Source organism: Dysidea avara, chromosome 4, assembly GCF_963678975.1.
Source record: "Dysidea avara chromosome 4, odDysAvar1.4, whole genome shotgun sequence".
In the NCBI taxonomy this organism is placed as follows: domain Eukaryota; kingdom Metazoa; phylum Porifera; class Demospongiae; order Dictyoceratida; family Dysideidae; genus Dysidea; species Dysidea avara.
The window spans coordinates 1522992-1540359 of record NC_089275.1 but is presented as its reverse complement, the minus strand read 5'-3'; the positions used below and the strand labels follow the sequence as shown (position 1 = coordinate 1540359).

At 38.2% G+C, this 17368-nt stretch overlaps 2 protein-coding genes across 2 annotated transcripts; both read left to right on the top strand.

Annotated features, from left to right (window-relative positions):
- Positions 1–6431: 6431 nt before the first annotated feature.
- On the top strand, positions 6432–11357 carry LOC136252769 (uncharacterized). The gene has a single exon (XM_066045334.1). It carries the CDS (start codon positions 6432–6434, stop codon positions 11355–11357), a length of 4926 nt encoding a protein of 1641 aa, XP_065901406.1.
- A 132-nt stretch (positions 11358–11489) lies between these two features.
- Positions 11490–12065, top strand: LOC136252768 (uncharacterized). The gene has a single exon (XM_066045333.1). The coding sequence runs from the start codon at positions 11490–11492 to the stop codon at positions 12063–12065; it is 576 nt and encodes a 191-aa protein (XP_065901405.1).
- Positions 12066–17368: the final 5303 nt, after the last annotated feature.

Genomic DNA, 17368 nt, shown 5'->3' with positions numbered 1-17368 from the left:
ATGTTGAAGAGATACATAGTACACAATTGATCTTTCAGCACTGATTTTATCATTATCTGTGGTGAAGAAGGTGATCTACCAACCAATGTACTCCCCTACTCATGGTAAACAAGATTGTGCAACTCACAACTCTGTATATCATAGGAATCATAACTTTACCACCATTTTATAGTTTGTTGTACAAATTGATCTTCTTGTTGTAGTTATTTGTAAGGCTGTAATTACAAAAGTTCTAGGCATTCAAGGCTGAAACCTAAGTCAATGAGTAGGTAACTTTATAGAATTTCATGGTTAGTATAAATCATAATTTAGGAATGAAATTACTTATTGATTTCAAATAAAAACCAAGTTGTTTCTTTCAACAAGACCCTTAATTTGAAACCATGTAAAACAATGCTGCAGGGAGATAAAGACAAAAGATTATTAATTTTCATTGTAAAAATGGCCATAAAGGTTGCAAAAGGTCAAATATGCAATAGCAAAAATGGGAGCACAGTCTATGTGCCAAGTTTGATGCTTTTCTCACAAAGTGCACTAAATGAGTATATTTATGTGTTACATGTAAGGTACATACTGTATGCTAAAATGTGCTGTACAAAACAGCGCTGAGGTAGCTATAGAAATATCTGTTTATCAATTATGTACAAACATGTATGCTTAAAGTAACCTGATTCACATGACTGCTATAAACAGTGTCAGATACAGGTGTATTGGCTTAGACTGAATCCTCCATTTGAAAACAGTGTGTGCACCCACAACCAGTTCACAGACAGAGCAGGAACATGAAACTATGTAGCTTTTTAGCTGCATAATAGTTACTGAGTGGTTACAGTGGAGCTATAGAATCTATGGCCAGCATCTCTATCAGGGTTGAGAGGCAGTCACAATGCACAAGATCAATCCATATTAAATACATCTCCCTAATACAGCAATCACTCTAAGAGAGCTGTTAGTAGCTGAAGCGAGTGCAGTCATTACTCTTACAAAACAGTTGGATGTGTCAGAAAGTATAGTGAATACTGTTATAGAGCTCTTTACCAATGTGAACAGCTAAAATGTATCATGCACCCCTTCAAACTCCTGATTTCCTTAAATAAACACATTATGTGAGATTCTCTCAGGTCTAGCTACAGATGAAAATAAATGTTTAACATTTTTCAGAGTAGTTAGAATATAGATTGGCATAGCTGGTTGTGACAATTTGTAGTCATTTTAAGTAGCTAATTATCTTAATGTGGCGTTAAGGGGTTGCACTTGCTGGAATTATTCTGCTATGTAATAGTTGAACTTCAGACCACAGGGGTCTAAGTAATTCAGTAATCTGATGGCCCTGTGTTATGCATGGCACCTTAGAGAAATGAAGGTGCTACAGGACCTGAAGGTAGGCCTGAGCCTATTATGTTCAAAATTTTACCTATTAATTGGAGCCCTCATTTCTTGTTAATAACTCTTATTACATGGACCAGCTGCCCAAAAATTGAGTAGCACTGTGAAGTCCTTTAAATGCTGGAACTGTTTATCAAAAAAGCGCTTTGATACGGGCAAGAACAAATGAGTTATGAGGCTTTAAAAATATCCCATACATTTTAGAATAGATGATTCAGGCATGCAGACATGTTTACAACATGAAAACATGACTTGTTCCAGTACAAAACCATCGGGAGTGAACACTTGTTCACTTCTTTGATACTATGCATACCATATTTAGTGGGAGCTCAGGTGAATGTGCACCAACTATACCAGAGTTGATGCATGTAATTAAAATGAAAAGGGTCTAAGTGAACATGAAAAGTATCTAAGTAAAAATGAAAGGTCTCAGTAACTTAGATACCTCCAACATCTACCACAAAAGGGTCTAATATGTGGAAGTGTTTACTGAACTGATAGTATTACAAACTATTCTAGTATTATGCACACTAGTTGTATAAATGAAAATAGCCAGTATGCTGTTGAACTGACTTTTGGTTGAGTATCCACTGCCTTAATAGATTTACTGTATGTTGTGCATGCATGCCTCATTGCATGTCACTCATATTCATATTTTCCACTTCTAGAGACTGGAATAAGTTTCCTTTCAACATGTATAATTATTTATGATGTGTATTCAACAACGTTCAACCGAATTCTTACCAAATACTGTACATCTCAGAAGGCTCAAATGTCAATAGTTTCCTGTGTGGTACATTCAAGTTTGCTTTCCAGTCTGCCTGCATGTCAACTTTTAGAATTACCACTGCTAGAGATGGATCATCAATAATATATCTCTTTCAACATGTAGTAATTCATAATATCATTGTGTTAAGCTATTCAATTAGCTAAAAGTGTTACCAAGTTTAATCTCAGAAGGCAACTTTTCAAAATTTTCCTCTTTGAGGAATTTGGTATGAATCAAGCTCTGCCTCAATATTACTGTGAAACATAGTCTATAAGCTAGATAGCTACTATGTAGCTGATCATTTAATTACGATGTTGCATAGAAAATCAATAAAATGATCACCTGAGGCATTTCTGGTATGAATCTAATGCCACTATGTGGTCAAAACATTCTATATATTTAAGCCTAGCTAAATAACTTGCTAGAGGAATCAAAAACTTGTAATTATTTCAGTCATGCCTCCTGCTATAGTCTCACACACAAAGAAGAAACAAAGAAGAAACTTTCATGCCGCTATTGTTGATGGAAGGAAAGCTCAGATCTATAGGAAATTGTGTTGTGCATAATGTAAGACAAAACTATGCAGCTGTATAGTGGAGGTTTGTTGGGTAGTGCTATGCCACTCCAATTCCTGATTTTCAGGCAAAGAGCAGCTCTGTACCAAATCCACAGCAACAATTTGATTAACTTCTGCAGTGGGTCTTAATCAGCTATAAACCTTAATTTTATGCCGATTATGGGAAGGAAGAACCCATAGTTTATTCAGAGAGCTTGAATTTTCATGATTTTGTGTACAGAACAAAACAGGTTGAAAAAGTTGACCATAATAAGTATTGATTTTGTCCATTGCAGACCCTACCGGTTAACAAATCATCAAACTTATAAAACAATTCCCCAAAATTAGAGCTTTCAACTAGAGTAGGGACCATAGCATATCGATAGAAAATACTGAAATAAGTTGGAGTAGACCATGATATTAAATCACAGTAAAACAATAAGAAGTGTTATATCCCTACTGTGCTCAATATACCATAATGGAAATGCATGGTAGGGATATAACACTTCATATTAGAATAGTTTTTAACTCAGATTCATAAGTTTTATACTGTTGCTGTTTACCAACATTCAGATTGTGATTGGTGATAAAAGAACAATTTCATCCAAGGCCATGGATTGCCCCTCTAAGAAAGGGAAGCAGTCATCATCTACACCCAGAGAAAGTGCTGAAGGAGACTTGTCAGAAAAGCCATCGGAGCAGTTTACTAAAAGGGAACTATGTTCAATTGAAATGCGAGCAGTACAAAGACTGGCTACCACAGATTGGGCAGGTTTTAACAATAGGTGACGCCAAAATTAAAATCAAATGGATGAATGGTAGTTTTAAAAGCAAATGGTCACCCTGGAAGTATGGAGGCAGGCAAGTTATAGTAGAGTTATCTCGGAGATCCATAATCCAATGCATCGAATTCAATGCCAGCATAGAGTTACAGGAAACTGACATACCCAAAATTAAAACTGACTATGAGAACATTGAATATATATGTGTAAATAATATTTGTTGCCATTTAGGTAGTTGTATTTAGGAGTGAACTACTGTATATGCATTTATGTAAAATACGCTTGTATGTAAATTTGTACTGTACGTAGTCTTATTTTCTAAACATTTTGAAACTTCAGCTATTTGCAAATATGACTAATAAATGACAATTGGCAAATAAATGGGTGCAAAATGTGTTAGTACCATGCAATATTTGCTTGTGAAATTGCAATAATTGTCAATTATGTTAGACTTTTTCAGAAAATAATGTAAAATGGATTTCCCATTGTAGCTTGGATCATGTTAATTCAGTTGTGTGCTGCATCTTTCAGCAGCTAGTAATGTGAAGTAATATGTAACATTTGTTGTGTTGTTAAATTGATCTGTGCATGTTTTAATATCAATCATCAATGTTTACCAGCATGATGGAGTCCTGCCATTTATCTATTAAGTGTACAGAGTATTAGCAGAGTGACAAACTTGACACAAATGTCATGTTAGACTTGTAAACTAATATTAGTCACTCTACATCGCTAGTCTGGCTGAAAGATACACTAATCAGTGTACAAAGAGTTTCATTGTCAGCTACTCCATGTTCCAAACATGCCCTTGTCAACTGTCAAGTTTGCTTACAGTCTCTGTGATGAATGGTATATACATACCTTCCCAATATGGAGTTTCAGTAAACATTGCGGAATATTGTACTTGTAATGAATGACCATATTAAGCCTCATATACTGTAACATGTTAGTAAACAATTTTGATTACTCTGTGAATGTTATCCCACTGGGGACCTGTGAGGAGGCTTAAAGCCTGAGAGTCAGAAAGGTGTAACTGCTGCAAAGTACATGTACACCCACACCAGAAACTTTTGGAAGAATACTGTACAATAAAACAGTATTTATTCTAGGATTTCTCCTTTAGGGGGAATCAAGAATTTTGGGGATGACCAGGTGCCTGAAAGTCTACATAATTATAGTTGTCCAAGTTCACTATAATTTAAAACAGTTGAAACTGGTTAGTCATTTAAGGCTATGTCATGAGTGTTGATTTTGATTTTTGAGGTGAAGCCAACTCCTATGGTTGGTAGAGCACGATGCATAGTGATGACATAATGATGTAATATCTAGGACAATCATGTGAATCTCCACAGCGCAACTGGAAGCATATACGGATAAATACAAAACCATCATTTTCAGATGTATACGGAGAATATACAGGCAAATACAGAGATGGAGCAAGATGGCAGGCAGTATACAGGTGTATAGCTTGCCAATGAACGATGTTACATATACGTGAATGCCTTCTTCTGTTCACATAATTGTGGTCAACTTGACTGCATCGTGTGAAACGTTGTCGGGGTTGAATCGCTATTGTGACAAAGAACCAGCCGCAGCTACTGATTGACTGACGCTCGAGTAGCAGTATGGTGCAGCCGAAGCACAGATGGTAGAAGTGACTGATGTTTAAGTGAGTACTAGTTTGTATGTACAAATATAACAGCTGTTAACCGCCGTCCTTGTAGTTGAGCTACCAGCGGCCGAACGGGAAAGAAGAACTGGTTTTGCCCACTCTTGGGTAACTCAGGCGCCCTTGTTTGCTTGTCCCTTTTATTCTATTAGTCAATGGGTCGGGAAAAGAGAATGAACAATGGATGAAAAATGCGGCTAGCTACACTCAGCAAGAAAAGAAAGTCTTTGGGTAACATGCTGCCACAAAGGGTGATTTGTTTGTAGCTGAAATCCCTACAGGTGATTTGTTTGTAGCTGAACTCTCTACAAGGTGATACTTCTAGGTGATCTCTCTACAGGATGACTTGTTTCTAACTGAACTCTCAACAGGGTGATCTGTCCATAGCTGAACTTTCTACTGGGTGATTTGTTTGCAGCTGAACTCTCTACATGGTGGTTTCTTTGTAGCTGAACTCTCTACAAGGTAACTTCGTCTAGCTGCATTGATCTCTCTACAGGATGACTTGTTTGTAGCTGAACTCTCTACTAGGTGATACTTCTAGGTGATCTCTCTACAGGATGACTTGTTTCTAACTGAACTCTCAACAGGGTGATCTGTTCATAGCTGAACTTTCTACTGGGTGATTTGTTTGCAGCTGAACTCTCTACATGGTGGTTTCTTTGTAGCTGAACTCTCTACAATGTGACTTCTTCTAGCTGAACTCTCTACAGGGTGACTTGTTTCTAGCTGATCTCTCTACAGGGTGACTTGTTTCTAGCTGAACTCTCTACAGGTGATTTGTTTGCAGCTGAACTCTCTACATGGTGGTTTCTTTGTAGCTGAACTCTCTACAAGGTAACTTCTTCTAGCTGATATTTTACAGGACATATTTGTTTGTACATAGCTGAGTTCTCTACACGGTGATTTGTTTGCAGCTGAACTCACTACATGAGAGTTTCATTGTAGCTGAACTCTCTACAATGTGACTTCTTCTAGCTGAACTCTCTACAGGGTGACTTGTTTCTAGCTGATCTCTCTACAGGGTGTGTTGAGAAGATAGACTGAGATTTATATTATTGTTTATTATTTAACGAAGCTGGACTTCAATTATTATTTCAACGATTATTAATTATCAATTATTGTATAAATACTGTGTGCTCTTTAATATGAATGGTCTCGACAATATCACAGTACGAGTGGCAGCTAAAACCTCGCTCTGTCTTCATGACAAATGGTGCTGTGACCAGGATCTAGAGTTTGGCTTGGCTTTATCCGCGAGGTTTTGCAATGTCGGGACCCATAAGAAGATTGCTTGGACCAACAAAAGCGCGACTGCAGAGTTACATTAAGAAAGCAAAGACGATACTGGAACGTCCAGTGGATGAGACTGACTTGGACCAGGAGGAGACTGAGGTGGACGATCTTATTCACCGATTTTCAACGAATATAGCGCTCCTTGAACGATGCAACCAGGAATGGACGACCTTGGTAAACGTAATGGAGGCTGGCGACGAAAAGGAAACAGAAGAAAAGGAGTATCTGTGGGCTACGGATGGAGATGGAGGTCTAATCGAAATATTATTAGACTCCAAAGAGACTACAGCGCATCTGGAAGCGCGCCTAGCAAGGGTGTTGAGGAAAGCTGAAAGGGCAGCTATGCGACCTTTGACATTACCTGCGACCTCACCCTTGTTGACAACGTCTAGAAACCTTACAGAATCACAAACAGACAACAATGTGAAAATGAAGCTACCCAAATTAAGTCTTCCGACCTTTGATGGTGATATTCTCAAATGGCAAGAGTTTTGGGATGTGTACAGCACAGCTGTGCATGAACAGGATATACCAGATGTCACCAAGTTCAACTACCTAAAAGGTTCAATTCGCAGTGCAGCTGCTACTGCGATAAGTGGAATTTCTGTCACTAACGATAACTATTCATCAGCCGTGAAGATATTACAAGATAAGTTTGGTAAGAAAGAGAACATAATAGAGGCCTTGTATTCCAAATTACAGCATCTCTCAATGGCTACAAATCGATTTAGCGATATTAAACATAATTACGAAACCATGGAGAAGATGTTGCGACAGTTGGAATCTCAGGGAGAGAGGGTTAATGAGCAACGTATGCTTATACAACAGATACTATCAAAATTTCCAGTTGAGGTAATCATAAGGTTAGAAGAGTCAAAGGACATTGAACAAACATGGACAGTAAAGTTATTAAGAGAGTCACTTAACCGATACGTTTCAATTCATGAAAATGCACAAAGGCATGACTCTAATTCTAGGGGGAGTCAAATTAGAAGTCAGAGAAGAAGTGAAAGCTCTTACAAGCCACTTACTGAAAAACAAGGTTATCATTCAGTTGAGAGTTTTCTAGTTGACAGTAAAAGGAACTTTGAAAAACAACAGAGTCAATCACGTAAGCCATCATACCCATGTATTTTCTGCAAAGGTAGTCACTTTAACGACAATTGTGATAAGGTTAAAACTGTTGCAGATCGTAAACGTCTACTTACTTCTCAAGGTCATTGTTTTATATGTCTCAAGATTGGTCATCTTTTTAGGGAATGTGTTAACGGTCACTCGAGATCTTGCTGCTACTGTGGAGCAAGTGGTCACCACAACCGGTGTATATGTCCCAAGAAGTTTGCTTCATCACCTGACACAACGGCTGTTAATCAACTACCTGCTGGTTCTTCCAGGATACGTCCAAGAATTACTTCTTCGTCAGAAACACCAGGACTTGCTTCCTCATCGGATACAACAGCTGTTAACCAGTCATCTACTGATAACCAGTTGGTTGTTAGCACTGAAACCACTTCTAGCACAAACACTGTTACACCTGCAGTAAGTACAGATCATATGTTATTAACGCATGGGGAAAGAGTAATTCTCCAAACAGCACTAGTTCCAATTTTTTGCTCCAATGGATCTATTATATCAGCTCGCCTACTGTTAGATAGTGCTAGCCAGAGAACTTTCATGACAGAAAGACTTGCTAAAAAATTGAGTTTGCCTTCTCAAAGAAAAGAAACCTTATCTATTTCTAAGTTTAGTTCACAGTGTCCTCAGACCATTGATACATATGTTGTCCATTTTACCATCATTACAAAAGAGAATTCAAATATGGACCTCAATGCTAATGTTTTGACTCAGATCACTAGTCCCATTGAAAGAGGACCACTTCAACCATCAGATTTAAAGTTTCTTCAATCAATTTCACCTGAGAAACTGGCTGATATTATTCCGGACCCATCAGATACAGCTCCCATTGATATCTTAGTTGGATCTGATTACTTTTGGAGCATTGTTGATAATGGGAGGATTGTGCTGCCGTCAGGTTTATTATTGTTGTCATCTAGGTTGGGATATTTACTTACAGGGAAGTTTGTGGACCCTAACAGTAATGTTAATGTTAATCAGCAGTTAGCCGCTTGTTTTGTTATGACACAGATGAACCAAATTGTTTCCGAACTGAATTTGTTTTCAGCTGCAGATAGTGTTGTGGTAAGGAATCCTAACTTGACTGATATGTGGAGTTTAGACATAATCAGTATTAGTGACCCTGTACAGATGGATGGTGATGACAAGGCCCTAGAACAGTTCAATCAGGGAATTTATCATGATGGAGAACGATATCAGATTAAATGGCCATGGAAGAGACCTGAACCTCACTTACCTGATAATTCTGATGTGGCTTACGGGAGAATGAAATCATTGTCACGACGATTTCAAGCTGATAGAACTCTTTTACAACAGTATGATGATATTTTACAGAGTCAACTAAAGCAAGGAATTATTGAAAAGGTTATAGAAAAAGAAATTGATCACAAGACGCATTATTTACCACACCATCCAGTACTGACACCTTCTAAAAACACCACTAAGGTCCGAATTGTTTATGACGCCTCAGCTAAGGCAAGTAAGAGTGCTAATTGTTTAAATGATTGTTTATATCGAGGACCTATAACCCTACCTGATATGTGTGGAGTGTTATTAAGACAACGAACATACCCAATTGTTATTTTGGCCGATGTAGAAAAGGCCTTTCTGCAAATTGGGATCCAGCAGGAAGAAAGGGATGTGACGCGTTTTCTATGGTTTCGTGATCCTGAACATCCAGATAAACTAGAAGGTAATATAGACATTTATCGATTTTGTCGTGTCCCATTCGGAATAGTATGTAGCCCATTTCTGCTGGAGGGAACTTTGAAATTTCACCTGAAAAATGAGAACAGTTTAGTGGCAAAGAAAATTCTTGAGAATTTGTATGTGGATAATGTTACTATGGAATCTGAATCAGTTAATGAAGCCTACCAAATATTTGTTGAATCTAGAAATATCTTCAGAAAGGCATCAATGAATTTACGTGAATGGGTTTCAAATTCTCAGGAATTTCTTGATTGCTTACCTGATGATCAGAAGGTAATGGGATGTGTCGTTGGATTGTTTGGAATGTTGTGGAATCGAATTGAGGATTATATCCAGATTGCTGATGTTAATATCCCTTCATCAAACGTGACCATTACTAAAAGAGAAGTACTAAGTTTTGTTGCCAAGATATATGACCCATTGGGTCTGATCACACCAGTTTCATTTCATGGAAGAGTGTTCTTGCAGAGTCTATGGAAACATAAATTATCATGGGATGAACATTTGCCACAATCACTTTGTCAGGAATTCCGAAAATTAACAAGAACACTTCAACATCTATCATTGATAAAAATCCCACGTTTCATTGCAACATGTGAACATGACGTGGTCTTTGAGGTACTTGTATTCTGTGATGCCTCAATTAAGTCATATGCTACTACAGTTTACTTACGAGTCATTACAGGTTGTGGGACTTTTGTAAACCTAGTTTTTTCTAAGATGCGTTTGGCACCAAGCAGCACTGGAAAGAAGAAGAATGCCAACAATTCTGGTGAGATCACATTGCCACGGCTTGAATTATTAGGTGTCTTAATTGGAGTACGTGCTGCAAATTTTATTGTTCAGGAGCTTAAACTACCAATATATAAGAGATATCTCTGGACTGACTCTGAATGCATTTTACATTGGATGAAGAGTTCAAAATTGTTACCTTTGTTTGTTGAAAATCGAATTAAGGAGATACGAATGGAAAAGGATATTACATTTTGTTATATTCCATCAAAACAAAACCCTGCAGACTATGCAACACGGGGGCTCACTGTTCAAGAAATTATCGATTGTAAATTATGGTGGCATGGACCGGAATGGTTGAAGTCTGAAGAAACAACATGGCCTAGTTGGAACATGCCAGACATTACACCAGATAAGCTGGATAACTTGTTGGAAATTGGTAAGAAAGGTTCACAAGTCATATACGAAGTTACTAACTTGAATGTTGTTAACGATGGTTTTCAAGTCCACAATGATTATCCATCTCCACTAACAATAGATGAATTCAAATATTCCTCTTTACAAAAGTTACTTCGCATAACTGTTTACTGTATCAAGTTCATTTACATTATGGTGTTAAACAAATGTTCTAAGGAATTGAAAGAAAGAGTTCTGAGGAAACACAAGATTTTGGAGAAAGTGTTTAATAATATGAGGGAAGGTTCCATTTATTCAGATGAAATTAGAAATGCTACACTACTTTGGCTTTATGTGATACAACATAGAAAATATCACGAGGTGCTCAACGATATTGAGAAACATCGAAAGAATTGTATTCAACAACAAGTTGGTGTTAAAATTGATGATATTGGGCTGCTTAGATGTTATGGAAGGTTGGGTAATGCTGATTTGAATGAGGATACTAAGAATCCCAAGCTACTTCCAAGGTATGAACGTTTTACTGCTCTTTTAATCAGCGAAGTACACCAGAGATTGATTCATGCTGGAGTTTCACATACTTTATCTCAAATACGAGAGGAGTTTTGGATTCCCCAAGGCAGGACACAAGTAAGGCATGTAATCTCTAAATGTTTGATTTGTAATAGACATGAAGGACCTTCATTCCAGTTACCCAACATGCCACCCTGGCCCAGGGAGAGAGTTTCAAGGAGTGACCCATTTCAGTTTATTGGGCTTGACTACTTGGGACCATTATATGTGAAACAAGGAACTGAACTTAAGAAGGTCTGGATATGCTTGTTCACTTGTCTGTCGATTAGAGCTATCCATATGGAGTGGGTTCTAGACCTGACTGCAACTCAGTTTCTAAATTGTATCAGATGATTTGTATCACGTCGGGGTAGACCAGACCTAATTATCTCCGATAATGCCCCACAGTTTCGATTAACAAATACAGTTTTGGATAAACAGTGGAGGCAAGTGTTCAAAAATAAGGATGTACTTAATTATATTTCTATGGAGGGAATTAAATGGAACTTCACAACTGCTCTTGCCCCATGGCAAGGGGGTTTTTATGAAAGACTTGTCGGTATGGTTAAACGATCATTAAGGAAGGCTACTGGAAGGAAACATTTCACTTTGGAACAGTTGATAACCCTGATAGCTGAGATAGAAGCAGTACTTAATTCTAGACCTTTAACGTATGTTTATGGAGATTTAAAGTCAGGATTTGTACTAACGCCTTCACATTTTTTAGCATCCAACAGAAAACTGGGTATCAGTCCCTTTGGTGATGGCAACGATCATAGTGATCCTGAATTCCAAGTTGTTAAGAATTCAGCAACTAAATTGATTGAACACTGGAAGAAAGGACAAAAACATCTAGACATATTCTGGAAATCCTGGAGAGATGAATATCTCTTGAGTTTAAGGGAAAGAAATCCACTTGTACATAGACAACCTAGGTCACATAGTGAGAAGGAACCCACTGAGGGCAGTATCGTAATCGTAAAGGATGATAATTTGCCAAGAAGCAATTGGAGAATTGGCAAAATATTAAGACTAATAGTTAGTAGAGACTCCAAAATTTGATCAGCCGAAATACAATTACCAGGAAACATTATTATGACAAGACCAGTGAACCACTTGTATCCACTAGAAGTACCAGAAAACCCTGATAACTCTATTACTGAATCAGATGTAAACAAAAACGATAAACCAAAGGATCTTGATAATTCTGTAACTGATGTAGACAAGATTGATGCTGTTAGAAACAGTATTGTTCCAAGCCAAATTGAACCTATCAAACAGCAAAGAAAGGCAGCCACTCAAGCTCGACTAGCAATTCAAAAACATTTAAATGATAACATTTCCACCACAGTTATATTTTGCTTCCCTCGGGAGTGTTGAGAAGATAGACTGAGATTTATATTATTGTTTATTATTTAACGAAGCTGGACTTCAATTATTATTTCAACGATTATTAATTATCAATTATTGTATAAATACTGTGTGCTCTTTAACATGAATGGTCTCGACAATATCACAGTACGAGTGGCAGCTAAAACCTCGCTCTGTCTTCATGACAGGGTGACTTGTTTCTAGCTGAACTCTCTACAGGTGATTTGTTTGCAGCTGAACTCTTTACATGATGATTTCATTGTAGCTGAACTCTCTACAGGGTGATTTATTTGTAGCTGAACTCCCTACAAGGTAACTTCTTCTAGCTGATCTATCTACAGGGCGATTTGTTTGTAGCTGAGTTCTCTACAGGGTGTTTGTTTGCAGCTGAACTCTCTACATGGTAGTTTCTTTGTAGCTGAACTCTCTACAATGTGACTTCTTCTAGCTGAACTCTCTACAGGGTGACTTGTTTCTAGCTGATCTCTCTACAGGGTGACTTGTTTCTAGCTGAACTCTCTACAGGTGATTTGTTTGCAGCTGAACTCTCTACATGGTGGTTTCTTTGTAGCTGAACTCTCTACAAGGTAACTTCTTCTAGCTGATCTTTCTACAGGGTGATTTGTTTGTAGCTGAATTCTCTACAGGGTGATTTATTTGCAGCCAAACTCTCTACAAGGTGACTTTTTCTAGCTGAACTCTCTACAGAGTGATTGATTTTTTTGCAGCTGAACTCTCTACATTGTGGTTTCTTTGTAACTGAACTCTCTACAGTGTGATTTGTTTGCAGCTGAACTCTCTACATGGTAGTTTCTTTGTAGCTGAACTCTCTACAATGTGACTTCTTCTAGCTGAACTCTCTATAGGGTGACTTATTTCTAGCTGATCTCTCTACAGGGTGACTTGTTTCTAGCTGAACTCTCTACAGGGGATTTGTTTGCAGCTGAACTCTCTACAAGGTAACTTCTTCTACCTGATCTTTCTACAGGGTGATTTGTTTGTAGCTGAATTCTCTACAGGGTGACTTGTTTCTAGCTGATCTCTGTACAGGGTGACTTGTTCCTGCTGAACTCTCTACAGGTGATTTGTTTGCAGCTGAACTCTCTTACATGGTGGTTTCTTTGTAGCTGAACTCTCTACAAGGTTACTTGATCTCTCTACAACATGACTTGTTTCTAACTGAACTCTCTACAGTATGATCTGTTCATAGCGGAACTTTCTACTGGGTGATTTGTTTGTAGCTAAACACTTTGCATGATTGTTTCTTTGTAAAGTGAACTCTCTACAAGGTAACTTCTTCTAGCTGATCTCTCTACAGGGCAATTTGTTTGAGCTGAACTCTCTACATGATGGTTTCTTTGTAGCTGAACTCTCTATTAGGTACCTTCTTCTGGCTGATCTGACTACAGGGTGACTTGTTTGTAACTGAATTCACTACAGAATAATTTGCAATGTAATATAATTGAGTAAATCAAGACACACGGTAGTGTGTCGTGCGGCCCAAGAAGCCGGCGCGCCACACCCGTGAGTATATTGACAGGAAGAACGAAAACGTCGTTTTCACACATTTGTATCTCGGTGATCACTTATCTGATTGGAACCAAATTTGCTACACAGTTGCCCGCCAGCCAAGGGAGTATACATTCCAAATTTGAAGGAAATCGCTCCAGCCATTTCCGAGATACGAGCTGCCAAAGTTTCGCTTTTTTTCTTTGTTTTTTTTTTCTTCTTCGTCTTTTCGCACACTTGCAAAAATTGCTATAACAAGCAAACGCGTACTCCGATCGCCTTGAAATTTGGCACACAGAAAGGGAGTCCAAAGGCGGATCCTAGCATCAAATTTGGTACAAATCCGATGAATGGTTCAGGAGGTATGACCGATTATTCGCGTAAAACAAGATCGATTTGTTGCCACGCCTACAGGGTAAACCGCTTCATGGAATGAGTTGGAAATTGCTATGTAGATGGAGTAACCATCGTAGGAGTGCCTTTTGGTGGTTTGAGATAAAGACCACGGAGATATGACACAAAACCCAACATGTGTCACAATTACGCGATCGATTTTTATGAATAAAAAAGTATTAGTTTTCACGCCTACTAGGCAAACCGTTTAGAGCAATGAGCTGAAAATCGGTGCATAGCTGGAATAATCTTCATTGAAAGTCCTTGCAGTAGTACAGAAGAATCGGATTACAAACCACTGAGTTATGATTCAAAAGCCAACTCCGTGTAGCAAATGCGAGATCGAGATATTCTAATAGAACAGTCACCCTAATAGAGCATTCGGCTAATTTATTTATTCCATTATAGAATTTTATTACATCACAAGTTATTCTGTAGGGAGTTCAGCTGCAAACAGTTAATCCTATAGACAGTTCAGCAAGAAGACAGTCACCATGTGGAGAGTTAAGCAAATATAGATTCAGAACATTACAAGTCACACTGAAGAAAGTTCAGCTATAAACAAGTCATGCACTGTGTAGAGAATTCAGCTACAATTAAGTCACTCTCTAGAGAATTCAGTTACACAGAATTCAGCTACACACAAGTCACTGTGGAGAGAGTTCAGCTACAAACAAATTACCCTTTAGAGTGATCGGCTACAAACAAAACACTTTGCACCTTATAGAGAGTTCAGCTACAAACAGATTACCTGTAGAGAGATCGGCTACAAACAAATCAACCTGCAGAGAGATCAGCTACACACAAATCAACTTGTAGAGAGATCAGCTACAAACAAATTACCCTGTAGGGAGATCAGCTAGAAACTACACACAATGTAAGGAGTTCAGCTACAAACAAATCACCCTGTAGAGAGTTCAGCTAAAACAAATCAACCAGCAGAGAGATCAGCTACAAACAAATTACCTTGTAGAGAGATCGGCTACAAACAAATCAACCTGCAGAGAGATCAGTTACACACAATTCAACTTGTAGAGAGATCAGCTACAAACAAATTACCCTGTAGGGAGATCAGCTAGAAACTAGACACAATGTAAGGAGTTCAGCTACAAACAAACCAACCTGTAGAGCGATCAGCTAGAAACAAATTACCCTGAAGAGAGGTCAGCTACAAAAAAACACCTTGTAGAGAAATCAACTACAAACAAAACACTTTGCAGAGAGTTCAGCTACAAACAAATCAACCTTTAGAGATATCAGCTAGAAACAAATCACCCTGAAGAGAGGTCAGCTACAAAAAATCACCTTGTAGAGAAATCAACTACAAACAAAACACTTTGCAGAGAGTTCAGCTAGCTACAAACAAATCAACCTTTAGAGCGATCAGCAACAAACAAATCAACCTGTAGAGAGATAAGCTAGAAACAAATCACCCTGTAGAGAGTTCAGCTAAAACAAATCAATCTGCAGAGAGATCAGCTGCGTACAAATCACCTTATAGATAGTTCAGCTACAAACAAATTACCTTGTAGAGAGATCGGCTAAAAACAAATCACCCTGCAGAGAGAACAGCTACACACATATCAACTTGTATAGAGATCAGCTACAAACAAATCACTCTGTAGAGAGATCAGCTACAAACTAGACACAAAGTAAGGAGTTCAGTTACAAGCAAATTACCCTGTAGAGAGTTCATCTACAAACAAATCAACCTGTAGAGCAATCAGCTGGAAACAAATCACCCTGAAGAAAGGTCAGCTACAAAAAGATCACCCTGTAGAGAGATCAGCTACAAACAAATTGCCCTGTAGAGAGATCGGTTACAAACAAATCAACCTGCAGAGAGATCAGCTACACACAATTCAACTTGTAGAGAGATCAGCTACAAACAAATCACCCTGTAGAGAGATCAGCTACAAACAAATTGCCCTGTAGAGAGATCGGTTACAAACAAATCAACCTGCAGAGAGATCAGCTACACACAAATCAACTTGTAGAAAGTTCAGCTACAAACAAATTACCCTGTAGAGAGATCGGCTACAAACAAATCAGCCTGTAGAGAGTTCAGCTAAAACAAATCAACCTGCAGAGAGATCAATTACAAACAAATCACCTTATAGAGAGTTCAGCTACAAACAAATTACCCTATAGAGAGATCGGCTACAAACAAATCAACCTGCAGAGAGATCAGCTACACACAAATCAACTTGTAGAGAGATCAGCTACAAACAAATCACCCTGTAGAGAGATCAGCTAGAAACTACACACAATGTAAGGAGTTCAGCTACAAATAAATCACCCTGTAGAGAGTTCAGCTAAAACAAATCTACCTGCAGAGAGATCAGCTACAAATCACCTTTTAGACAGTTCAGCTACAAACAAATTACCTTGTAGAGAGATCGGCTACAAACAAATCAACCTGCAGAGAGATCAGCTACACACAATTCAACTTGTAGAGAGATCAGCTACAAACAAATCACCCTGTAGAGAGATCAGCTAGAAACTAGACACAATGTAAGGAGTTCAGCTACAAGCAAATCACCGTGTAGAGAGTTCAGCTACAAACAAACCAACCTGTAGAGCGATCAGCTAGAAACAAATCACCCTGAAGAGAGGTCAGCTACAAAAATTCACCCTGTAGAGATATCAGCTAGAAAGAAATCACCCTGAAGAGAGGTCAGCTACAAAAAATCACCTTGTAGAGAGATCAACTACAAACAAAACATTCTGCAGAGAGTTCAGCTACAAACAAATCAACCTTTAGAGCAATCAGCAACAAACAAATCAACCTGTAGAGAGATCATCTAGAAACAAATCAACCTGCAGAGTGATCAGCTACAAACAAATCAGCTTGTAGAGAGATCAGTTACACACAAATCAACCTGTACAGAGATAAGCTAAAAACAAATCAGAGTTCAGCTAAAACAAATCAATCTGCAGAGTGATCAGCTACAAACAAATCACCTTGTAGAGAGATCAGCTACAAACTAGACACAAAGTAAGGAGTTCAGCTACAAGCAAGTTACCCTGTAGAGAGTTCATCTACAAGCAAATCAACCTGCAGAGCAATCAGCTAGAAACAAATCACCCTG

What these genes read in the sequence shown, in the direction of transcription:
- LOC136252769 (XM_066045334.1), top strand. Translation starts at nt 6,432, where the DNA reads ATGTCGGGACCCATAAGAAGATTGCTTGGACCAACAAAAGCGCGACTG.
- LOC136252768 (XM_066045333.1), top strand. Translation starts at nt 11,490, where the DNA reads ATGGAGGGAATTAAATGGAACTTCACAACTGCTCTTGCCCCATGGCAA.